Source organism: Scyliorhinus torazame, chromosome 1, assembly GCF_047496885.1.
Source record: "Scyliorhinus torazame isolate Kashiwa2021f chromosome 1, sScyTor2.1, whole genome shotgun sequence".
Classification (NCBI taxonomy): Eukaryota; Metazoa; Chordata; class Chondrichthyes; order Carcharhiniformes; family Scyliorhinidae; genus Scyliorhinus; species Scyliorhinus torazame.
In genome coordinates, this window is record NC_092707.1 from 189,877,979 (window position 1) to 189,903,988 (window position 26,010).

General features: G+C 49.0%; 1 protein-coding gene across 6 annotated transcripts in view; it reads right to left on the minus strand.

The window, feature by feature from the left end:
• The window catches only part of rspo1 (R-spondin 1), a 295,449-nt gene that overhangs the window by 185,787 nt on the left and 83,652 nt on the right, over positions 1–26,010 (minus strand). For all 6 annotated transcript variants that reach the window (XM_072501646.1, XM_072501661.1, XM_072501670.1 and 3 more), the window contains exon 3: positions 19,222–19,413. In XM_072501646.1, coding sequence (XP_072357747.1) covers positions 19,222–19,413 — 192 coding nt within the window. The remainder of the gene's footprint in view (positions 1–19,221; positions 19,414–26,010) is intronic.

Here is a 26,010-nt window from a genome sequence, read left to right on the forward strand (position 1 = left end):
ATTCCCAAAAAGTTTGACCTTCATCCTAATTACAAAAGCAAGTATGTTGTGCAAGTCTACTAGAGAGTACAAGAGCCGAACTGGGGAAAATGTTTTCTCATCACCATCCCAGTGACTAATGCAACTTTCCATATCATTTCTACTCATGTGGAGGGCAGGCCATTCTTAGTCATCCCAAGAGGCAGTGAAATATATATGTGAACTATTGATGAGTGAGGAAGGCCCACAGCTTCAATCCAGTGTATGGGAAAATACATTGTTTGAAGTGCTCATAATATTTTGATTTCAAACTTCGAAGGTGTACCTTTACATTGTGCAGCTTCGTAACCTGAAGCCCTAATCTCTTTTTCTTTACATAAATTAATTGAATGTATGCTGTGCCCATGCTAAGACTATTTATTTTTCACTTTAGGATGAGGTTTCAGAGGTTTGGGAAGAAAATGAACCAAATTAGTAATGGAGAATGTCACATTTGCCTACATAGAGCCCCCAGAGTCAGCTTCAAGCATTTCTAGGTCGGTTACAGCAATATTCAGAGGCAAAGCGAAGCTTCCTGCCTCTGTCTTAGCAATGTGGCTCAGCTTCAACTTCAGAATGTTCTACTGCAACAATGTGGTATTTCTCTACTTCGCACATCAGCATCTTGTGCCCATTCCTGCCAAATATTTTAATTAAACCCAGAATAAACTGTTGTGTTAAAGGTTTGTACTAAAGAATTACTAGAAGAGGCACAATTCCTTGGAGCAGCCAGAGATGGTAGGCTGTGGAAACAATGACCTCGGAAAGCTTCACTTTTTAATAAGGATAATAGCAGTTGCGATTCACAACAGTCTTATCATTGAAACATTGTTCATACCTTTCGCATTCAAGGAAGTCATTTGGCCTATCATGCATGTGTCAGCTCTTCATACGAGCCATTGGATTAGTCCTACTCTCCTGCACTTTCCCCATTGCACCATATTTTCCCCTTACAAATCTAAATGCTACAATTCTAAAGCACGTAGCTGTTGAGATATTGGACGCACTCAATGCATGTTGAAAACTCCCTTGGATTCTACAGATTGGAAAACAGCAAATGTTCTATTCAGAAAGGAGGAAAATAGAAAATGGGAAATTACAAGTAAGTTCGCCTGACATCAGGCTTAGGAAAAATGTTGGCATTTATTATTAAGTAAATGGTAACTGGGCACTTAGAAAAACACAATCTGATTAGGCTGATAGGGAGAGATGGCATTGCAGTAGTAATCTGCTCAAACTAGTAATCCAGAGGCCCAAGCTGTTGCTCTGGGGACATGGATTCAAATCCCATCACAGCAGCTGGTGGAATTTAAATGTAATTAATAAAACAAAATTCTTGAATTCAGAGATCATCTCCATAATGAAGACCACATGAATCCATTGTCATAAAAACCCATCTGGTTCACTAATGCCCTTTGGGAAGGAAATCTGCAGTCCTTACCTGGTCTGGCCCACATGTGACTCCAGATCCACAGCAATGTGGTTTCTAGCCAGCCCCTCAGTTTAAGGGCAATTAGAGATGGGCAACAAATGCGGGCCTTGCCAGTGAAGCCCACATCCCACTAAACATAAATATCAATGTAGTTTTGTGAAAGGGCAATCATGTTTGACAAATATATTGGACCTTAATGAAGGTCTAGCAGCGTAGATAAAGGTAAGCCAATGGATGTAATATATATGGATTTCCAAAAGACATTAGATAAGATGCCACATAGAAGGTTGTTACACAGCATAAGGGTTCATGGGATTGGGTTTTTATTGGCAAGTACAGAGGATTGTTTAAAGGACAGAAAATAGAGAGTAGAAATATTATTTGGCTAGAAAGCTGTTACTGATGGGGTGCTGCAAGGATCAGTGCTCGGGCCTCAATTATTTACGAACAATGTTAATGAATTAAATGAAAATGAAAATCGCTTATTGTCACGAGTAGGCTTCAAATGAAGTTACTGTGAAAAGCCCCTCGTCGCCACATTCCGGCGCCTGTTCGGGGAGGCTGTTACGGGAATTGAACCGTGCTGCTGGCCTGCCTTGGTCTGCTTTAATGTCATCAGGAAAATGTATCAAAGGTTTACTGATCATACAAAGCTAGCTGAGAAAACAGGTTGTGAGGTGGACACAAGGGGTGAAATTCTCCCAGGCCTTTGCTGGTATCTTTGATTATTTTAAAAATAATTTTTATTAAAGGTTTTCATAAAATATCAATAACAAAATGAGAAACAAAAAAGAACCCAACAGGGTTAAGTACAAAACACAATCTAAAAAGCAACCCCCCAACGCCCCCCCCCCTGTACATAAATAATAAATTAACACCCCGACTTAACATAACAGGTATATACACCCCCTCAGACACTCCAGTGTAAATAACACAAACAAAAATAAAGTAAACAACCCTCCCCCCGAGCTGCTGCTCCCATTGACCAATGTCTATCGTTCTGCCAGAAAGTCTAAGAACGGTTGCCACCGCCTAAAGAACCCTTGTACCAACCCTCTCAAGGCGAATTTCACCCTCTCCAATTGAATGAACCCTGCCATATCGCTGATCCAGGATTCCATGCTTGGGAGCCTCGCATCTTTCCACTGAAGGAGAATCCTTTGCCGGGCTACCAGGGACGTAAAGGCCAGAATTCCGGCCTCTTTCGCCTCCTGCACTCTCGGCTCCTCTGCCACCCCAAATATTGCGGGCCCCCAGCCCGGTTTGACCCTGGATCCTACCACCCTCGACACCGTCCTCGCTACGCCCTTCCAAAATTCCTCCAGCGCTGGGCATGCCCAGAACATATGGGTGTGATTTGCTGGGCTCCCTGAGCACCTAACACACCTGTCCTCACCACCAAAGAACCGGCTCAACCTTGTCCCGGTCATGTGTGCCCTGTGCAGCACTTTAAACTGTGTGAGGCTGAGCCTCACGCACGAAGAGGAAGAGTTCACCCTCCCTAGGGCATCTGCCCACGTTCCCTCTTCAATCTCCTCTCCCAACTCCTCCTCCCACTTACCTTTCGACTCCACCACCGAGGCCTCCTCCTCCTCCTGCATCACCTGGTAAGTTTCCGAGATCTTCCCCACTCCCACCCACCACCCAAGAGCACCCTGTCCTGTACTGTGCGTGGCAGCAGCAGCGGGAATTCCACCACCTGCCGTCTGGCAAACGCCCTTAACTGTAAGTACCTGAAGGTGTTCCCCCGGGGGAGCTCGTACTTCTCCTCCAGCTCACCCAAGCTCGCGAACTTCCCGTCCACAAACAGTTCCCCCAACTTTCGTATCCCTGCCCTGTGCCACCCCGAAAACCCTCCACCTGTTCTTCCTGGGGCGAACCGGTGGTTCCCCCATAATGGGGTCTACGCCGAGGCCCCAACTTCCCCCCATGCCGCCTCCACTGCCCCCAAATATTGAGGGCCGCCACCACCACCGGGCTCGTGATATACCTCCTTGGAGGGAGCGGCAGCGGCGCCGTTGCCAGCGCCCCCAGACTCGTTCCCACACAGGACGCCGTCTCCAGCCTCTTCCATGCAGCCCCCTCCTCCTCCATCACCCACTTGCGCACCATCGTCGCATTGGCGGCCCAGTAGTACCCACAGAGGTCGGGCAGCGCCAGCCCCCCCTATCTCTACTCTGCTCCAGGAACACCCTTCTCATCCTCGGAGTCCCTCGCGCCCACATAAACCCCATTATACTCCTGTTAACCCGCCTGAAAAAAGCCTTTGGGATAAACACGGGGAGGCACTTGAACAGGAACAAAAACCTTGAGAGCACCGTCATTTTGATTGACTGCACTCTACCCGCCAAGGACAGCGGCAACGCATCCCACCTCTTGAACTCTTCCTCCATTTGCTCCACCAGCCTTGTAAAGTTAAGCCTATGCAGGGCCCCCCAGCTCCTGGCCACCTGGACCCCCAAATATCTGAAGCTCCTCTCTGCCCTTTTTAGTGGGAGCTCGCCAATCCCCCTCTCCTGGTCCCCTAGCTGAACTACAAACAGCTCGCTCTTCCCCATATTGAGTTTGTACCCCGAAAAATCCCCGAATTCCCTAAGGATCCTCATTTCCTCTGGCATTCCTCCCACCGGGTCCGCCACATACAGCAGCAGGTCGTCCGCATAAAGCGACACCCTATGCTCCCCCCCACCCCGCACCAACCCCCTCCAGTTCCTCGACTCTCTCAATGCCATAGCCAGGGCTTCAATCGCCAGTGCGAAGAGCAGGGGGGACAGGGGACACCCCTGTCTCGCCCCTTGGTGCAACCAAAAGTACTCGGACCTCCTCCTATTTGTGGCCACACTCGCCATCGGGACCTCATACAACAGCCTAACCCACCTGACAAACCCCTCCCCAAACCCGAACCTCTTCAGCACCTCCCACAGGTACCCCCACTCTACCCTATCGAAGGCTTTCTCAGCATTCATCGCCACCACTATCTCTGCCTCCCCCTCCCTCGCCGGCATCATGATAACGTTCAAAAGCCTCCGCACATTCGCGTTCAACTGTCTCCCCTTCACAAACCATGTCTGGTCTTCATGGATGATCTGTGGCACACAATCCTCGTGGCTAAGACCTTCGCCAGCACCTTGGCATCTACATTTAGCAAGGAAATCGGTCTGTAAGACCCACATTGCAGGGGATCCTTGTCCCGCTTCAAGATCAAGGAGATCAGTGCTCGGGACATCGTCGGGGGTAAAGCCCCCCCCCTCCCTTGCCTCATTAAAGGTCCTAACTAACAGCGGGCCCAACAGGTCCATATATATCTTGTAGAACTCGACCGGGAAACCGTCCGGTCTCGGTGCCTACCCTGCCTGCATGCTTCCTATCCCTTTGATCAGCTCCTCCAGCCCAATCGGGGCCCCCAGTCCCGCCACCTTTGGAAACCTCAATTGGTCCAGGAAACGGCCCATCCCTCCCTCCTCCCGTGGGGGCTCGGATCGGTACAATTCCTCGTAGAAGTCCCTGAAGACGCCATTGATGCCAACCCCACTACGCACCACGCTCCCTCCCCTGTCCTTAACTCCCCCGATCTCCCTAGCTGCGTCCCGCTTCCAAAGCTGATGCGCCAGCATCCGGCTTGCCTTTTCCCCATACTCGTAGACCAAGGGAGGGGGCCTTCCTCCACTGCACCTCCGCCTTCCTGGTGGTCACCAGGTCGAATTCGGCCTAGAGGCTCCGCCTCTTCCTCAACAATCCTTCCTCAGGCTCTTCCGCATACCTCCTGTCTATCCTCACCATCTCCCCCACCAGCCTCTCCCTCTCCCCCCACTCCCTCCACTCCTTGTGGGCCCTAATAGAGATCAGCTCTCCCCTCACCACCGCCTTCAGTGCCTCCCATACCATCCCCACTTGGACCTCCCCGTTGTCGTTGGTCTCCAAGTACCTCTCTATACTTCCTCGGACCCGCTCGCTCACCTGCTCGTCTGCCAACAGCCCCACCTCCAAGCGCCACAGCGGGCGCTGGTCCCTCTCCTCCCCCATCTCCAAGTCCACCCAATGCGGGGCGTGGTCCGAAATAGCGATTGCCGAATACTCGGTATCCTCTACTATCGCCATCAGCGCCCTACTCAAAATGAAAAAGTCGATTCGAGAATAAGCCATGTGAGAAGAATGAAAATTCACTAGCCCCCGGCCTTGCAAATCTCCAAGGGTCCACCCCTCCCATTTGGTCCATAAATCCCCTCAGCACTCTAGCCGCCGCCGGCTTCCTACCCGTCCCAGACCTGGAGCGATCCAGTGCCGGATCCAACACCGTGTTAAAGTCTCCCCCCATTATCAGGCCCCCCACTTCCAAGTCTGGGATCCGACCTAACATACGCCGCATAAAACCCACATCGTCCCAGTTCGGAGGATACACATTGACCAGTACCACCCTCTCTCCCTGCAACTTACCACTTACCATTATGTACCTACCGCCATTATCTGCCACAATGCTCGACGCCTCGAATGACACCTTCTTTCCCACCAAGATCGCCACCCCTCGATTTTTGGCATCTAGCCCTGAGAGAAACACCTGACCGACCCACCCTTTCCTCAGTCTTACCTGGTCTGCCACCTTCAGGTGTGTCTCCTGGAGCATAACCACATCCGCCTTGAGCCCCTTCAGGTGCGCGAACACGCGGGCCCGCTTAACTGGCCCATTCAGACCCCTTACATTCCAGGTTATCAGCCGGATCAGGGGGCTACCCGCCCCCCCTCCCCCGCCGACTAGCCATGACCCCTCCTCGGCCAGCCATGCGCCCGCACCCCACACCCGGCCCGTTCCCCACAGCGGCATACCCCCGTCTCGACCCACCCCACTCGCTCCAGCTCCTCCTTGATCCTAGCAGCAGCAACTCGATTCCCCCCCCCCAACCCCACCCCCGGCTAGGTCCCATCCTAGCTGGTTTACTCCCCCCATTGCACTTCCGCAAGTCAACTGACTCCTGCTGACCCCGGCCACTCCCGCCTCACCTTCGACTCCTCCCATTTTGCGGCACATCCTCCTCTCCCGCTCCCCATCCACAGGCTCTCCCCCTCCCCCCTCCGTTCTAAGCGCAGGAAACAATCCTCGTTTCCCCGCCCCAGCCCAGCCCCCCCCCCCCCCCAGTCTTCGGCGCGGGAAAAAGCCCGCGCTTTCCACCTACCAGGCCCTGCCACCAACCAAAACAGTGCCCAACCCGCCCCATCCACCCTCCCCAATCCGAAACAGAAAAATACAGAGAAAAAGAAACCCAAAACAATGCAAAGGCCCCCCCCCCCCCCACCCGAACAGAAAATAGGCATAACATATCCACCGCAGTCCCCAATCGCCCATCCCGAACCTCTGCCTGTGTCCAGCTTCTCGGCCTGAACAAAGGGCCAGTTCCAGGGGCCCCTGGAAGGGCCCCACTCCCATCAGCGAGTTCAACATGGTGACCACATAGGCCCCCATGTCCGGCCCCTCCAGCCCCTACTGGAGGCCCAGAATCCGCAAGTTCTTCCGCCTCGACCGATTCTCCATCTCCTCGAACCGCTCCTGCCATTTCTTGTGGAGCACCTCGTGCGCCTCCACCTTTACCGCCAGGCCTAAGATCTCGTTCTCATTGTCAGAGATCTTTTGTCGAGCCTCTCGGATCACCACCCCCTGGGCCGTCTGTGTCTCCAGCAGCTTATCAATAGAAGCCTTCATCGGCTCTAGCAGGTCCATTTTAATCTCTCTGAGGCAGCGCTGGATACCCTCCTGTTGCTCCTCCGTCCACTGCCTCTACGCTGCCTGGTCTCTGCCCGCTGCCATTTTGTCCTTCTTCCCTCCCTTCTTCAGGTCCACCACCACCTTTTTTGTCGCCCCGCCCCTAGATAAAGCCATATACTGACGGGGAGCTGTTATTAACTCCTTCCCACACCGGGAAACATTGAAAAAGTGCCGTTGGGGGCCCTGAAAAGAGCCCAAAAGTCAGTTTTTGTGGGAGCCGCCGAATGTGCAACTTAGCTCCACATAGCCGCAACCGGAAGTCTCGAGAGGGAATCCTTTTGGCAGTGTTCGCTTCACCAATCTGCCCCAAAAAGTCTGTGGAAACGCCTGAAAAAGGTCTGAGAGTTTGTTCCAGAAGGGAGCTGCCGAATGCGCGACCTACTCCACCATGGCCGCCCGCGGAAGCCTCATCCCCACTTCTTCAATGGCCTTGGTGAGATCTTTTCAGTTGTTCCCTCTGCTGCTAGAATTCACCTTTAATAAAGGCCCTCAAATCAGCTTGAAGCCTTTAAGCTTGCCCGTCCCCACCTGCATGCTGGAAGAGGCTTTTGTCTTTCCTGCAACTCCAGCCAAATCTTTTACTGTTTCTGCCGGGCCTGGTAACCAAGAGACATACCATTCCTGGGGGGCACTGTCAGGGGAATGTTGCAGTCTTCTTCCCACACCGGGAAATGTCGAAAAAGTGCCGTTGGGGGCCCTGTAAAGAGCCCAAAAGTCCGTTCCAAGCGGGAGCTGCCGAACATGCGACTTAGCTCTGCATAGCCACAACCGGAAGTCCTGGTATCTTTAATGGAGGGCAAATATGGCAGGAGGCCCAGAAATGGCACTCACGCAAGTGTGGGATTTACAGCGGTATCTTCTGCCAGAAATCCCGCGAGAGGCCTGTATGAAACTCATTTTCATCCAGTTAATGGGATGCCGATGAACCCCCCCCACCCCTCCCCCCCCGACACCCACCCCCCACCCCACCCCCAGGTCAGATGCTCTGTGATGTTGGTGAAAAAACACACCGGCATGAACAAAGTGGAATGCAGATGTCGGGACTCATCTGAGCAATGCCTAGGGTTGTCTCCCGAGTTCGGGAAGGACGTAGCCTGCAGCCCTGAACACTGGAACACCACAAAAGCAGGTCAGATGTGCATCTGCAGGTAGAGTTTAACGATTCAGTGTACTGGAGGAGTTCCATCTTCCAGCTTGAGAATATTCTTGAAGATCCATCTTCCTGTCTCAGAGTCTCCCAGAGATTTTTTATATTCATTTTATGGGATGTGGCCATCTCTGGCTAGGCCAGAATTTATTGTCCTTTCCTAATTACCCTTAAGAAGGTGGTAGTGAGCTGACTCTTGAACCGCTGCAGTCCATGTGATGTAGGTACATCCACAGTGCTGTTAGGGAAGCAATTCCAGGATTTTAATCCAGTGACAGTGAGGAACGGCCAATATATTTCTATGTCAAGATGGTGAGTGACTTGAAGGGGAACCTCCATTTTCAGGCGGTCCACCTTCTTTCTTTAATGATGGTTCAGTGATGTTGGCCGCCTATTCAACATGGTACTCAGACACAACAGTGGACGACGCACCATCCAGGCCTTCCCCACCATTGAGTACAGTATAAAACACCTGGGTGCATAATTAATAAAGCCAGGGTGCATAGATTTGACGTGTTTTCCTGCCAGCCTCTGCATCGGGAAATACCCCACGTTCCCGCCCGTGGCATTTAAGTCCAAAAATGAAGGAATTTTGCCCAAAGAATCTGCAAAGGGGTATGGGCAGGTGAAGGGAGAGGTAAAGAGGGTAACTGGAGGATTGCAAAATGGGGAAATCTGAAGTTACTCACTTCGAAAATATGAATCGAACAATAGATTTTTTTAAAGACAGGGCAACAATTAAAAATTGGTGTTCAGAGGGAGTTTGGTGTCCTTTTACACAAAATAATAGAATTTAATATTTAGGGACAGCAAGCATTTAGGAAATCAAATAATATGTTGATCTTTATTGCAAGTGGATTGTGGAGTACCAAAGTAAGGGAATTTTGTCGAAATTGTACAGGGCTTTGCTGAAATAATGTATACATTTTTGGCTTCTGTGCCAAAGAAAGCATGCATTTGACTTAGAGACAGTACAATGAAGGTTCACTAAACACACTCCTGGGTTGAGAGGCTGAGGAGATATTGAGTAGAATAGGCCTATACTTTTTAGAGTTCAGAACAATGAGACATAATCTCATTGAAACATGTAAGCTTCTAAGAGGGTTTAACAAGGTAGATCAGAAAGCTGATTCCGCCTGGCCAAAGAATCTAGAACGAGGGGGAATAGTTTCAGGATAAAAGGTTGATCATTTTATGTTTGCACTGAGTGCTGAATTTGGTGCTTTTTGAGTGCTATAGTAAGAGTTTGGTGACCGAGGGAGTATAAGGCTTCATTTTTATCTAAAGTTTAGTCTTTCTTTTATTTAGTTAATTAACTTAAAAGTTGCTGTTTGGTTTAGAAGAAGGTGAATTTTCAATAAGCTTTAAACAGGCTTCTACTTGTAGGCACTTGCAGCTGGAGCTTGTTAATTAGTTAATTGGATTAGGCCAGTTTTCAGAGGCGAGATTCACAGTATAAAAGTGATCCCCTACAGTGCAGACTTTGTTTGCACTGAGTGCTGAATTTGGTGCTTTTTGAGTGCTATAGTAAGAGTTTGGTGACCGAGGGAGTGCTGAATTTGGTGCTTTTTGAGTGCTATAGTAAGAGTTTGGTGACCGAGGGAGTGCTGAATTTGGTGCTTTTTGAGTGCTACAGTAAGAGTTTGGTGACCGAGGGAGTTAGGTGAGGAGGGAGTAAGGTGCTCCTTTCATTTTGTTTCCGACATTTCCGCAAAGAGTGCGAAGAGAGCCAGGAGTTTACAGAAAGTGTAGCTGACTGGGAGCAGAGTCGGAGGGCGGAGATCTAGTTAGTCCACAGGGCAGCTATATTCTGTCAGGTAAGAAGGGATGGAGGCTAGGCCAGTTGCATGCTCCTCCTGTAGGATGTGGGTGGTGAGGGATACCACCGGTGTCCCCGCTGACTATACCTGCGGGAAGTGCACCCAACTTCAGCTCCTCAAAGACCGTGTTAGGGAACTGGAGCTGAAGCTGGATGAACTTCGGATCATCCGGGAGGCAGAGGGGGTGATTGAGAAGAGTTACAAGGAGGTAACCACACCCAAGGTACAGGACAAGAATAGCTGGGTTACAGTCAGGGGGAAAAAAACAAACAGGCAGACAGTGCAGGGATCCCTCGTGGCCGTTCCCCTTCAAAACAAGTATACCGTTTTGGATGCTGTTGGGGGGGATGAACTACCGGGGTAAGGCCCTAGCGGCCAGGTCTCTGGCACTGAGTCTGGCTCTGGGGCTCAGAAGGGAAGGGGGGAGAATAGAAAAGCAATAGTTGTAGGAGATTCAATGGTTAGGGGAATAGATAGGAGATTCTGTGGTCGCGAGCGAGACTCCCGGAAGGTATGTTGCCTCCCGGGTGCCAGGGCCAGGGATGTCTTGGATCGTGTCTTCAGGATCCTTAAGGAGGAGGGGGAGCAGCCAGAAGTCGTGGTGCACATTGGTACCAACGACATAGGTAGGAAAAGGGGTGTGGAGGTAATAAACAAGTTTAGGGAGTTAGGCTGTAAGTTAAAAGCCAGGACAGACAGAGTTGTCATCTCTGGTTTGTTGCCGGTGCCACATGATAGCGAGGCTAGGAATAGGGAGAGAGTGCAGTTGAACACGTGGCTGCAGGAATGGTGTAGGAGGGAGGGCTTCAGGTATTTGGATAATTGGAGCGTATTCTGGGGAAGGTGGGACCTGTACAAGCAGGACGGGTTGCATCTGAACCAGAGGGGCACCAATATCCTGGGAGGGAGGTTTTCTAGTACTCTTCGGGAGGGTTTAAACTAATTTGGCAGGGGAATGGGAACCGGATTTGTAGTCCAGCAACTAAGGTAGCCAATATTCAGGATGCCAAAGCATGTAGTGAGGCAGTGGGGAAGGGAACACTGACAAGGGAGAGTACTTGCAGGCACGGAGATGGGTTGAAGTGTGTATACTTCAACGCAAGAAGCATCAGGAATAAGGTGGGTGAACTTCAGGCATGGATCGGTACTTGGGACTACGATGTGGTGGCCATCACGGAAACTTGGATAGAAGAGGGGCAGAAATGGTTGTTGGAGGTCCCTGGTTATAGATGTTTCAATAAGATTAGGGAGGGTGGTAAAAGAGGTGGGGGGGTGGCATTATTAATTAGAGATAGTATAACAGCTGCAGAAAGGCAGTTCGAGGAGTATCACCCTATTGAGGTAGTATGGGTTGAAGTCAGAAATAGGAAAGGAGCAGTCACCTTGTTAGGAGTTTTCTATAGGCCCCCCAATAGTAGCAGAGATGTGGAGGAACAGATTGGGAATCAGATTTTGGAAAGGTGCAGAAGTCATAGGGTAGTAGTCATGGGCGACTTTAACTTCCCAAATATTGAGTGGAAACTCTTTAGATCAAATAGTTTGGATGGGGTGGTGTTTGTGCAGTGTGTCCAGGAAGCTTTTCTAACACAGTATGTAGATTGTCCGACCAGAGGAGGGGCAATATTGGATTTAGTACTGGGTAATGAACCAGGGCAAGTGATAGATTTGTTAGTGGGGGAGCATTTTGGAGATAGTGACCACAATTCTGTGACTTTCACTTCAGTAATGGAGAGGGATAGGTACGTGCAACAGGGCAAGGTTTACAATTGGGGGAAGGGTAAATACGATGTTGTCAGACAAGAATTGAAGTGCATAAGTTGGGAACATAGGCTGGCAGGGAAGGACACAAGTGAAATGTGGAACTTGTTCAAGGAACAGGTGCTACGTGTCCTTGATATGTATGTCCCTGTCAGGCAGGGAAGAGATGGTCGAGTGAGGGAACCATGGTTGACAAGAGAGGTTGAATGTCTTGTTAAGAGGAAAAAGGAGACTTATGTAAGGCTGAGGAAACAAGGTTCAGACAGGGCATTGGAGGGATACTAGATAGCCAGGAGGGAACTGAAGAAAGGGATTAGGAGAGCTAAGAGAGGGCATGAACAATCTTTGGCGGGTAGGATCAAGGAAAACCCCAAGGCCTTTTACACATATGTGAGAAATATGAGAATGACTAGAGCGAGGGTAGGTCCGATCAAGGACAGGAGCGGGAGATTGTGTATTGAGTCTGAAGAGATAGGAGAGGTCTTGAACGAGTACTTTTCTTCTGTATTTACAAATGAGAGGGGCGATATTGTTGGAGAGGACAGTGTGAAACAGATTGGTAAGCTCGAGGAAATACTTGTTCGGAAGGAAGATGTGTTGGGCATTTTGAAAAACTTGAGGATAGACAAGTCCCCCGGGCCTGACGGGATATATCCAAGGATTCTATGGGAAGCAAGAGATGAAATTGCAGAGCCGTTGGCAATGATCTTTTCGTCCTCACTGTCAACAGGGGTGGTACCAGGGGATTGGAGAGTGGCGAATGTCGTGCCCCTGTTCAAAAAAGGGACTAGGGATAACCCTGGGAATTACAGGCCAGTTAGTCTTACTTCGGTGGTAGGCAAAGTAATGGAAAGGGTACTGAAGGATAGGATTTCTGAGCATCTGGAAAGACACTGCTTGATTAGGGATAGTCAGTACGGATTTGTGAGGGGTAGGTCTTGCCTTACAAGTCTTATTAAATTCTTTGAGGAGGTGACCAAGCATGTGGATGAAGGTAAAGCAGTGGATGTAGTGTACATGGATTTTAGTAAGGCATTTGATAAGGTTCCCCATGGTAGGCTTATGCAGAAAGTAAGGAGGCATGGGATAGTGGGAAATTTGGCCAGTTGGATAACGAACTGGCTAACCGATAGAAGTCAGAGAGTGGTGGTGGATGGCAAATATTCAGCCTGGATCCCAGTTACCAGTGGCGTACCGCAGGGATCAGTTCTGGGTCCTCTGCTGTTTGTGATTTTCATTAATGACTTGGATGAGGGAGTTGAAGGGTGGGTCAGTAAATTTGCAGACGATACGAAGATTGGTGGAGTTGTGGATAGTGAGGAGGGCTGTTGTCGGCTGCAAAGAGACATAGATAGGATGCAGAGCTGGGCTGAGAAGTGGCAGATGGAGTTTAACCCTGAAAAGTGTGAGGTTGTCCATTTTGGAAGGACAAACATGAATGCGGAATACAGGGTTAACGGTAGAGTTCTTGGCAATGTGGAGGAGCAGAGAGATCTTGGGGTCTATGTTCATACATCTTTGAAAGTTGCCACTCAAGTGGATAGAGCTGTGAAGAAGGCCTATGGTGTGCTCGCGTTCATTAACAGAGGGATTGAATTTAAGAGCCGTGAGGTGATGATGCAGCTGTACAAAACTTTGGTAAGGCCACATTTGGAGTACTGTGTACAGTTCTGGTCACCTCATTTTAGGAAGGATGTGGAAGCTTTGGAAAAGGTGCAAAGGAGATTTACCAGGATGTTGCCTGGAATGGAGAATAGGTCTTACGAGGAAAGGTTGAGTGTGCTAGGCCTTTTCTCATTAGAACGGAGAAGGATGAGGGGCGACTTGGTAGATGTTTATAAGATGATCAGGGGAATAGATAGAGTAGACAGTCAGAGACTTTTTCCCCGGGTGGAACAAACCATTACAAGGGGACATAAATTTAAGGTGAAAGGTGGAAGATATAGGAGGGATATCAGAGGTAGGTTCTTTACCCAGAGAGTAGTGGGGGCATGGAATGCACTGCCTGTGGAAGTAGTTGAGTCGGAAACATTAGGGACCTTCAAGCAGCTATTGGATAGGTACATGGATTACGGTAAAATGATATAGTGTAGACTTATTTGTTCTTAAGGGCAGCACGGTAGCATTGTGGATAGCACAATGCTTCACAGCTCCAGGGTCCCAGGTTCGATTCCGGCTTGGGTCACTGTCTGTGCGGAGTCTGCACGTCCTCCCCGTGTCTGCGTGGGTTTCCTCCGGGTGCTCCGGTTTCCTCCCACAGTCCAAAGATGTGCAGGTTAGGTGAATTGGCCAATGATAAATTGCCCTTAATGTCCAAAATTGCCCTCGGTGTTGGGTGGAGGTGTTGAGTTTGGGTAGGGTGCTCTTTCCAGGAGCCGGTGCAGACTCAAAGGGCCGAATGGCCTCCTTCTGCACTGTAAATTCAATGATAATCTATGATTAATCTGGGACAAAGGTTCGGCACAACATCGTGGGCCGAAGGGCCTGTTCTGTGCTGTATTTTCTCTGTTCTATTTAGGTTTGAGACAAGAAGGATTTCTGCACACAGGGGGTTGATAATTTTGATAATTCTCTACCCCGGCTGTGGATGGTTATTTGTTGAGTATATTCAAGGCTGAGAAATATAAGGGGCGGGTTTCTCCCCTACCCGGCGGGCAGGGGGTCCCGGCGCCAAGGAGTGCGTGAACCACTCCGGCGTCGGGCCGCCCCAAAGGTGCGGAATCCTCCGTTTGCGCCGTGCTGGCCGGCGGGGAAGGGGCTTGGTGCCACGCCTACCGCCGCCGAAGGGCCTCGGCCAGCCGGCGCGAGTTGGCGAATGCGCGGGAGCGCCAGCGTGTGCTGGCATCATCCCAGCACATGCGCAGGGGGGGATCTTCTCCGCATCGGCCATCGCGGAGGACCAAAGCTGCCGACGCAGAGTAATAGAGTGCCCCCACGGCACAGGCCTGCCCACGGATCGGTGGGCCCCGATCGCGAGCCAGGCCACCGTGGGGGCACCGCCTGGGGCCAGATCCCTGCGCGCCTCCCCGAGGACCCCCGAGGCCGCCCGCGCCACCAGGCCCCGCCGGCAAATACCTACTCTAATTTACGCCGGCGGGACCGGACGAAAACGGGTGGCGACTCGGCCCATCGCAGGCCGGCTATCACCTTGGGGGCCACTGCCAGCGGCCGCCGACTGGCATGGCGCGAATCCCGCCCCCGCCAAATCCCCGGTGCCGGAGGATTCGGCATCCGGCGGGGGCGGGATTCACGCCACCCCCTGGTGATTCTCTGACCCGGCAGGGAGTCGGAGAATCCCACCCAAGAACTTAGGGAATCATGGGTAGTCAGTTGATTGTTAGCAGCAGAGAGAGATAAATCACAGCATAGTTAACACTAGATAGAAGCAACACGTGTAGTTCATTAGTTAGTACTTAAACATAGATTACATTATTAATAGTTATAGTCCTGTGGAGTGTGCAAACTCAATATAAATTAATCGGTATTCAATAAACCAGTTTTGCTTTAAGTTAGCGATTGGTGGTTTCTTTATAATCACACCATCAGACCACCCTGGATTACGAAGCAAAGGGTGACGATATATTGCCAAAGAATAATATAACAGCCGGCTCAACTTGGGAGGCTGCTACCACCACCCTCCAAACCTCAGCACTCGCACTCTCATGCTCAGCGGCAGGGTACTGCGCCACTGTTTGTTCAGGATCATCACATTCTCACACAGATGACACCTAGCTGAACGCTACCATGCATATCATAACTGGAAAACTACACTCAACATCACTCCCTTGACTCCCTGTCCTGGAAACATTGCCGACCTGCAACAACCCACAAAATGAGAGACAAAGTTTGCAATGCCCCCACCTGCCACTTCATGCTGATCTATTCAGCCCATCTAAGCTACGACTGCCATCAAGGAGGCCGATCTGGAAAAATCCTCCCACACAGGACTTGGATGCAAATTCCATCTAGATAAATGCATGGGAATCATTGGACATGACAAGTTAGCACCTGGTCTCAAGCACAACCCAACAACTGCTTGGTTTTAACCTTCCAGGGTAGTGTGGTCCACACTTAACAGGTTCAGGACCTGCCACGGGCTCTGTTTGGCCAATCTCCACAATGGGGCATTAGCGTCAGCACCCTATGTGCCCGTGGGCGAGAGCAAATTATGCACCACATCATAGAAGAACGTCCAATCCACAGGCTCAGCAGAGACCTATCTGGATTCAACATATCAGGTCCAGCAGAAACTACTTGGCTTAGAGATTTTGCATTCACAAAATAAATACATAAATACAACAAAGTAGTGAATATGGGAATTGGGCAGGAAAATTATGTTGTATTCAAAGATCAGCCATGATCCTACTGAATGGTGAACAGGCTTTAGAGGCCTTTAGGCCTAATCCTGCTGGCAGAGTTCCTTACTAATAGTTGAATCTGTTTTCAATACCCTTCCAGATTATAAAGGGCCAGGGCTTTGATACAGTAGCAATCACTATCAGATTGCCACTTCACTCCTTTTGACTTCCCCAAGTAACATTCGCACCACACAAGTGACAGGCAATGACTATCTCCAGTAAGAGAGAATAAAACCATCGCCCTTTGACATTAAATAGCATTACCATCACTGCATCTCTCACTATCAATATCCTAGGGCTTACCATTGACCAGAAACTGAAATGGACTAGCCATATCAATACTGTGGCTGCAAAAGCAGGTCAGAGATTCTGAATCCTGCGGCAAGTAACTCACCCCCTTACTCCCCAAAGCCTATCCACCACCTATAAAGCACAAGTCAGGAGGGTAATGGAAACTCCCCACTTGCCTCGTTGAGTGTAGCTCCAACAGCACTCAAGGAGCTTGGCACCATCCAATACAAAACAGCACACTTGATTGGCACCCCTTCCACAAACATTCACTCCCTTTACCATAGATGCACAGGAGCAGCTGTGGCATCACCAACAAGATGCGCTACAGGAACTTAAGGCTCCTTAGGCAGCACATTCCAAACCCACGACCCCTGCCATCTAGAAGGACAAGAGCAACAGATATCTGGGAACACCACCACCTGGAGGATCCAATCCAAGTAACTCACCATCCTGACTTGGAACTATATCTAACAATAATAATCTTTATGAGTGTCACAAGTAGGCTTACATTAACATGGCAATGAAGTTACTGTGAAATCCCCCTAGTCGCCACACTCTTGCGCCTGTTCGGGTACACTGAGGGAGAATTCAGAACGTCCAATTCACCTAACAAGCATGTCTTTCAGGACTTGTGGGAGGAAACCGGAGCATCCGGAGGAAACTCACGCAGACACGGGGAGAACATGCAGATTCCGCACAGTGACCCAAGCCGGAAATCGAACCTGGGTCCCTGATGCTGTGGAGTAACAGTGCTAACCAGTGGGCTACCATGTTGCCCATATCACCGCTCCTTCATGTTGCTGGGTCAAAATCCTGGTAGTCCCTCCCTAATAGCACAGTGGGTGTATCTACATCATATGTACTGCAGCAGTTCAAGAAGGCAGCTCACCACAATATTCTCAAGGGCAATTAGGGATGGGCATCAACTGCAGGCCTAGCCAGCTGAGCCTATATCCCGTAAAAATGAATTTAGAAAAAGGTGGGGAGCTGAACATTCCTCGCCCAAGTCTGCTCAGAAATATGCACCACAGCAGCTCCAGAGTCCTTCCAGTGCAGGGCTGCAGCATCAGTGGAAGAGAAGCCACACTTCTTTTTTACGGCACTAGCTGCCTAAACACGGTCATTTTAAAGGGTTCAGCCACTTTGAGAAGACAGGGGGAAGGTAAATGTGTACAGTAAGTTGGTGAGGGGTTGGGGTGTGTGGTGAATTGGGGGGTGACGATCAGGTGGTTGGGGTAATCTGGGGCGTCATTGTCCGCCGGTGGGAGTCTCCGTTTTGCCGGCGCCCGGGGGTTTCCCGACGGCGTGGGGCTGCCCCACAATGGGAAACCCCATTGACCGGCCGGTGTAACGGAGCATCCCGCCGGCGGGTCGGGGCAGAAATGTGGCGGGGCGGGATGGAGAATTTCGCTCCAGGGGAGTGGGAGGGTAGTTGGGGAGATGAGTGTGGTCGGATTTTAGTCGGGGAGGGGTGGGGAATAATCGATGGGTGGGAGTGCAGTTGGCGGTTTGAAAGGGTTATTGGGGACTTGGGGAGTGTAGTCGAGGGATTGGGAATGGTAGTCAGGGGGCGGATAGTTACCCAGGAGTTAAAAGTGGTTTTGATCCTGCTATCTCTTCCTGGGTAACTATTCTGCTAAGAGATTCTGAACTATCTGAATCTCCAATTTAAATTGCAGTATCGGATGGTTCATAGAACATAGAACATAGAACACTCAGTGCAGAAGGAGGCCATTCGGCCCATCGAGTCTGCATCGACCCACTTAAGCCCTCACACCCTATCCACGTAACCCAATAACCCCTCCTAACCTTTTTGGTCATATGGCCAATCCACCTACCCTGCACGTCTTTGGGCTGTGGGAGGAAACCGGAGCACCAGGAGGAAACCCATGCAGACATGGGGAGAACGTGCAGACTCCGTACAGACAGTCACCCAGCGGGGAATCAAACCTGGGACCCAGGCGCTGTGAAGCCACAGTGCTATCCACTTGTGCTACAGTGCTACCCTAGTGCAGGGCGACTGCCTATCGGAAGTTTAAACTTCCCAGACAATTGCCATGTAGTCTTTGTTTGGGGGTGTCCTCCAGTGCATCTTCTGGGGCACCACTAGGGAACATAAATTCTGGCTGTCAATGGATCACAAAGTGTATTTGGTGAGTGACTGAGCCTCGTAGAGTAAGAAGAACCAAGTTTGTTTAATCAAGCTGTATAGCAGTGGCTGATCTTCGCCAGGATAATTTCAGCAGAATTAAAATTGTATTCGTGTCTCTGGATTAGGGAGGAGAAAGTTGACCAGGGTCCCTTCACTGGACCATCATTCATCAATGTCTGCAAGAATGATGTGTTCATGATGCCAGGTGAGGACAAGGACAGGACCAGGTATGGTGGCATCCATTCTGAAACAAAGCCTTTTGACATTCACCCTTAAAGTTTACACATGCATTATGACCCGTCGGACAAGGTGTGAGAAGATAATTGATGACCATAGAACCGTCTCCAATGAAGAGTCAGTCAATGGATGAAATTAGCGGAGAAAACAACACAAAAAACAAAGACACTGTCCACTGTTGAGTAAACAGTTTATAAGTACATCAGATGCCAGATTTAACAAGTAATGCATTGATGATGGAATTTCCACTTACTGTTGCACTTGGTCATTTCTGGTGTCCGAACACCAAAGTATCCAATTGGGCACGATGGCAAGCAAATGCCCGTCTGTCGAATGTCGTTCCTTTCCAGAAGGATGAACAATTTAGGCAAACACTTTAGACATCCATTGTACTCCGAACAAACCTCACACCCTTTCGGACAAACTGGAGTTACCTCCGTGCTTACTGGAAAACAAAACAAAAACACACATATAAAAAGCTTAAAATTAGCAGATTGTACAATGAAAGTCACACTGGTTCATTATTCATTCAACATCATAATGTGTGATCAAGAACAAAGGGTTTTTTATTTTCCTTTTTCTAATGTCTTCACCATGAAGGGCATCACTGCTGAAGATTTGAATGCCATTCCATGTTTTGGTACGGAGACACAATTTGGGCATGATATAACGGGAGAAAAATAGAATTCCATTCCGGGCGCCTTTACCGGAGTGTTTTTCAGCGGCTGCAGCGCCTGGAAAGACTCCACTATTCAATGGCACTTCGGCCTTTTTTTTGCCTCATTGGGGAACGCTCCGTCAAGGCCAAACTTGCATCATTTCCTTCACTGACAAGCAGATTCATTTTCAAAAGCAGCTCGATCTTTCAAGCCCCCTCAGGGATCCCACCACAGCCTCCAGGCACCCCCACTGCACCCAACTTAACTTTTCCAGAGTTCTCGAGGCCCCTCTCGCCCCACCTCTTAAGGGCAAGGAATCCCAGGCCCGCCCCCTGCATGGGCAACCTGGCACCCGACACCTTGGCACTACCAGCCCAGCACCATGGCAGTGCCCCTGCCAGCCTGGCAGAACCACACAGGGACTCTGGCAGTATTATGGCATCACTGCCAGGGTGTCCAAGGGCAGTACCAAGGTGCCATGGTGGCATTGCCAGGATTCCAAGGTAGAAGTGTCAAGGTGCCAGACTCGCAGTGCCAAGGTACCAGTAGGAGGGCCAGGGTGCCACCCTGCCCAGAGCCCAGCCCCCAGGTGCCTCAAATGGCTTGTGAGACCCACTAGGTGACATTACGCCTGGTCCATTCAATAGCCTTGTTGTGTCACCAGGTCGGGAGTGAAAAGGCCGGTATATCCCGCCCATGATGTACCTCCATGTCCGATAGTGAAGTTCTATGGAAGCGTCTCGCCATTAGCCACTGACAGGATCTTCCGGTCTCGCCAAAGTCAATGGCCATTGCCTTGCTCGCTGATCGCACTGTCGGGAACACGCCATGGGATAGAGAACTTCCTTCTCTTCATACCACATGGCATACCAGCTGTCCAACCAAGTGAACCAAACTGGCAGAACAAGGCCAGCAGCATGGGTTCAATTCCCATACCAGCTGAGGTTCTTTATAAAGTTGTGCCTTCTCACCCTTGTCCCTCGCCTAAGATGTGGTGATCCTTGGTTAAATCACCACCAGTCAGCCCTCCCCCTGAAAGGGGAAAGCAGCCTATGGTCATCTGGGTCTATGGCGACTTAACCTTACCTTACAGCACACCAAAGCCTCAATCGTATTAGAGACCCTCCTCATACTGCAATGCTGAGCTTTTTGCACTGCTATATATCCTGTGGTTTCCCTGAGTGGGATCAGGCTGGTACTTTACGGCTCACCCCGCTGAATGCAGCCCCCCAACCCCATGGTGTGTTCCCGACGGTGCGATCAGTGAGCAAGGCAAATGACTTCGGCGGGACCCGAAGATTGGATTGGATTGGATTGGATTTGGGTTATTGTCACATGTACCGAGGCACAGTGAAAAGTATTTTTCTAGGAGCAGCTCAAACAGGTCATTTAGTACATGAAAATAAAATCAAATCAAAATAAAATACATATTAGGGCAACACAAGGTACAGAATGTAAATACATAGACACCGGCATCGGATGAAGCATACGGGAGTGTAGTATTAATCAGGTCAGTCCATAAGAGGGTCGTTTAGGAGTCTGATAACAGCAGGGAAGAAGCTGTTTTTTAATCTGTTTGCGCATCTTCTTAGACTTTTGTATCTCCTGCCCGATGGAAGAAGTTGGAAGAGTGAGCAAGCCGGGTGGGAGATGTCTTTGATTATGTTGCCCGCTTTCCCCAGGCAGCGGGAGGTGTAGATGGAGTCAATGGAAGGGAGGAAGGTTTGTGTGATGGACTGGGCTGTGTTCACAACTCTCTGAAGTTTCTTGCAGTCTTGGGCTGTGATGCTGCCAGATAGGATTCTTTTTATGGCGCATCTGTAAAAGTTGGTAAGAGTTAATGTGGACATGCCAAATTTCCTTAGCTTCCTAAGGAAGTATAGGTGCTGTTGTGCTTTCTTGGTCATAGCATTGACAGTGATGGACCAGGACAGATTTTTGGTGATATGCAACCCTAGGAATTTGAAGCTGCCAACCATTTCCACCTCAGCCCCATTTTTGCAGACAGGAGTGTGTACTGTACTTTGCTTGCTGAAGTCAATGACCAGCTCCTTAATTTTTCTGGCATTCAGGGATAGATTGTTGTCTGAGGGATAGACTGAGGGATAGATCCCATGATTGGCAAATGGAGAGATGCTTTCATAGAACCATTGAACCCCTATGGTGCAGAAGGAGGCCATTCAGCCCATTAGGTCGTTACCAACTATCTGAAAGAGCACCCTACCTAGGCCCTATCCCCGTAACTCCACCTAACCTCACATTCCTGGACACTAAAGGGTAATATTAGTGTGGCCAATCCACTTAAGCTGAGCACCCGGAGGAAACTCATGCAGACACGGGAAGAACGTGCAAACTCCACATAGTCACCCAAGGCCGGAATTAAACCCGGGTCCCCGGTGCTGTGAGGCAGCAGTGCGAACCACTGTGCTACTGTGCTTTCACCTCTGGGAATCACATCGCTGGGGATGGGGTGGGGGGGACGCAAAATCTACCTGCCAAAATCTCATGTTGCATATCCATATGCGCAGTGGCAGTATTGTAGCCAATTAAGTGTAATTGACGCGTGAGTATTGCTTATTGATTTATAGGGGCTGGTTTAGCACACTGGGCTAAATCGCTGGCTTTTAAAGCAGACCCAGGCAGGCCAGCAGGGTTCAATTCCCGTACCAGCCTCCCCGAACAGGCGCTGGAATGTGGCGACTAGGGGCTTTTCACAGTAACTTCATTTGAAGCCTACTTGTGACAATAAGCGATTTTCCTTTCATTTTCATTTCATTTCATAATTAATGTTATCACCAGGCAGTTTAGTTCATTAACATCAAGATACATAGTGTGTCTTCACATCCACACTGTTTTTCCTTTTGGGTAATAGTCAGGAAAGTGATGGAGAGATTCTTGAGCTGATTATCAACCCGTTGAACCGGGTTATGAATGCTCTGATCCAGGGGTAGGGACACTGTCACTGTACCACAAGACCTCCCATTAATACCAATATAACGCAAGGGCAAAGATCATATTTACATAACTATGCTCTGCCAATGTTTTTAATTCATCAACCCAAATTGTTCCCATCCCAAGCATTACCACCAACATAGTGGGTACCAGCAATACTTCACCCTCGTGTTGTGCAACTAAAAATGTTTTCTCTATATTGGAAAGCATGAAGGGTCAAAATTTAGTTATGTTGATGGGATTTTATAGTTCAATTTGACATAAACTTCACACATTCCACCATCAGAATTTACTTCCATATTGTTCCAACATTGATAGTCAGACGGACCTGTTGAACCTGATCTTGTGAAGAAAATGTGCAGACCAGAGGGAACTTTCATCACGTTAGGCTGGTGCGAGCTTGAAGCCAGGACCCAGAAGTAAAATGGCAGTGCACAAGGTCATCTCTTTAACACCAAGCTTTTGATCATCACTCAAGATAGTTCCTACTTTGGCGCACTGTTAATCTTTATCCAGTAATGCGCCTTTGAAGACATTTTTCCACACTAAAGGCATTATATAAATGCAAGTTATCACTGATGTTGCAAACGTGAGAGTCTGTTTATTTTGGCTTCCCCATTTTACCGTTTTAAAGGAGCTATTGAAATAAAAGCTGCTGCTGCACATTACCAACGTGACTTAATTCCAAAAAGTACTCCCTCAGCAATAAAGCACTTTTGGATGTATTAGGGTTAAGAAAGGTTCTGGATATAAATACAGGTTAATGCTTTTTTAATCCTCTCCCCTCTAGAAACACATCTCATTCCTTTTTTTAATCCATTTATGCCAATCGGTTCAATGGTCTGTCACGTAATTACTTACTGCTTTCTTCCTAATTTTTAACTTCTGTCCCTGGTATTTGAATGCATCAGCATACTGAACAGTTTACTTGGATGAGCTTTGTGGAACATGGTTGTGATCCTGAAAACTTGAATTAGGTCACTGTGAAATCTATTATTTTCTAACAAGAACAAACTCAACTTAATTGGCCTTTCTTCATAACGTAGATTCCAGATACTTGGAATCATCCCTATTTCCCTTGTACCCTTTGAAGGGCAAAAATATCCTTCCTGTGATTAGATGACCAAAACTGCACACATTCCTCCAGATGGATTCTGACTAATGCTTTAAACAATAACAAATATAATCATTACTAGAATGCACTCTATTCCCTCCATTAATGCCTTAGTGCCCAATCATTCTTTTTGTTGTTGTAATCATGTGTGAAGGTGGTAAGGAAGGTGAAGGGCTTTCTATCCCATACCTTCACACCCATTTAAACAGCCCCCTCACAACTCCCAGCACCTCCCCTGGGGTGAGGAGGAGGGGGCATTATATTCCATCCATTGAATCTTGTCAAATGTTCTGTTAAACACTCAAGTCAGAAATTGTTATTCATCAGTAATACCTTTAGAAAACAGTTCTACTGTCGAAAAATAATATCTCACTTTCTTAAATCCATCAGATGAGAGGCATAAGATCAACTTACAGATTTGACTCAATTGTTGTCTTGGTTGTGTGAATTTCAAGAGCAATGGGAAGGACAAGTGCCCAGAACATTATGCAAGTTGAACACAACACCTGCAGTATGAGGGCATGTTTCAATGCATCTTGGATCATCGTCAAAAGACAGGACAGATTGTTTAAAAGGAAAGTAAATAAGTGACATTGATTTTATATCAGCGATATTACTCTTGAATACATAATATGAGATTTGCTTGCGTGCATTTTATTCAATTACCCAATTATAATGTTACTTGTGTAAAGAAGGTTTATGTCCTTCACATGTAAGATAACTGCAAATGAGGGGCTGCTTTCACACAGGATGGGGTAGCGTACAAATCGGGAGCAGTTATCCCGTTGCTCATAAGGCATTAGTCAGGCACCATCTGGAAGACTGTATCAGTTCTGGTCATCTAATCACAGACAGGATATTGTTGTCCTTCAAAAGGTTACAGGGGAAGCAATAAAGATGATGCCATGTATCAGGAATCTATAATAAGATGGAAAAAATAATGAAGTTGGCTTTGTTCTCTTTGATGGCCACTGAAGTTCTACCCTTTTCAGAATATATGGATGTGATATAATTTCAGTACAATTACAGAAAGGGGCAAATAATCAATATTAGAAAATGATCAACTTTTCAATGTGAATTATTTTAATGTTATTTTCAATGAATTGTATGGTTATCAAAGTGAGGAAGATGCTTGTGCTCAGAAATGGATCTGTTCCCAACGTTTCATTTCCTGTTAAAACCAAGCACATCTAGCATGGATCATTGCAGCATAATGTTCCATTTGCACATCCTTGATATGTCTTAACTCCAACCTCAAAAAACACCTCTACTTTGCAAATGACTTAAAAACTTCATTCTAAATATCACCCAATCCTCTGGAATTAAAACAAAAACTCAAATTTCTTCTTCCAATTATCAATTAAATATGTTTTAAGCAAATATCAGATATTGATCGAATATTCAATCTTGGTTCAAACTTTGCCCATCCCATTGGGAAAGATTACAATCGCACAATTCAGGGGCGAAATTCTCCATTATCGGCGCAAAGTCCGCCGATCGGCGCCAAAAACGGCGCAAATCCGAGCTTCATCACGCCGCCCCAAACGTCGCAAAGTCTCCGGCCCGGAATGGGCTAGCAGCGACTTGACGGGATCCGCGCTTGCTCACGTGCTTCACGCCGTGCGCCGTCATACACGCCGCACGGTGTGGCGGCTCATCAGGACGCGCTGCTCCCCCCCCACCCGACCGGAAAACCCGACCGGAACACCCGACCGGATGGCCGCCCGCTGCTCAGCCCCGAGGTTCCAGTCACAAGATGTGGAGGCGCTCCTGGATGCAGTGGAGCAGAGGAGGGAGGCCATGTATCCCGGACATGGCCGCAGAGTTGCCCCACGCCACAGCCGGCGTCTGTGGAGGGAGGTGGCAGAGGCCGTCACCGCTGTGGCCATGACACCATGGACAGGCACACAGTGCCACAAGAAGGTGAACAACCTCGTCAGAGCAGCCAGGGTGAGCCTCCCCCCTGCCCGATATCCATATCCCCATATCCCCCCTCCCCCATATCCCCCTCCCCCATATCCCCCTTCCCCCATATCCCCCATATCCTCCCTCCCCCATATCCGCCTTCCCCCATTTCCCCAAGTGAATCCAGCCCTAACCTTAACCTCTGCAATACACGCGCAACCGATGACGTGCATTCATATACCTGCCTAACACTGTTGCCTTTTACCCATGCCACCACCCCCCACAGGAGAAGCGCGCACACAACACCAGGGAGCATGTGAGGACTGGAGGAGGCACCGCTGATGAGAGGCCACTGACCGAACACGAGGAAAGGGCCCTGGAACTGGCTGGCGGACCTGAGGACCGGGAGGTT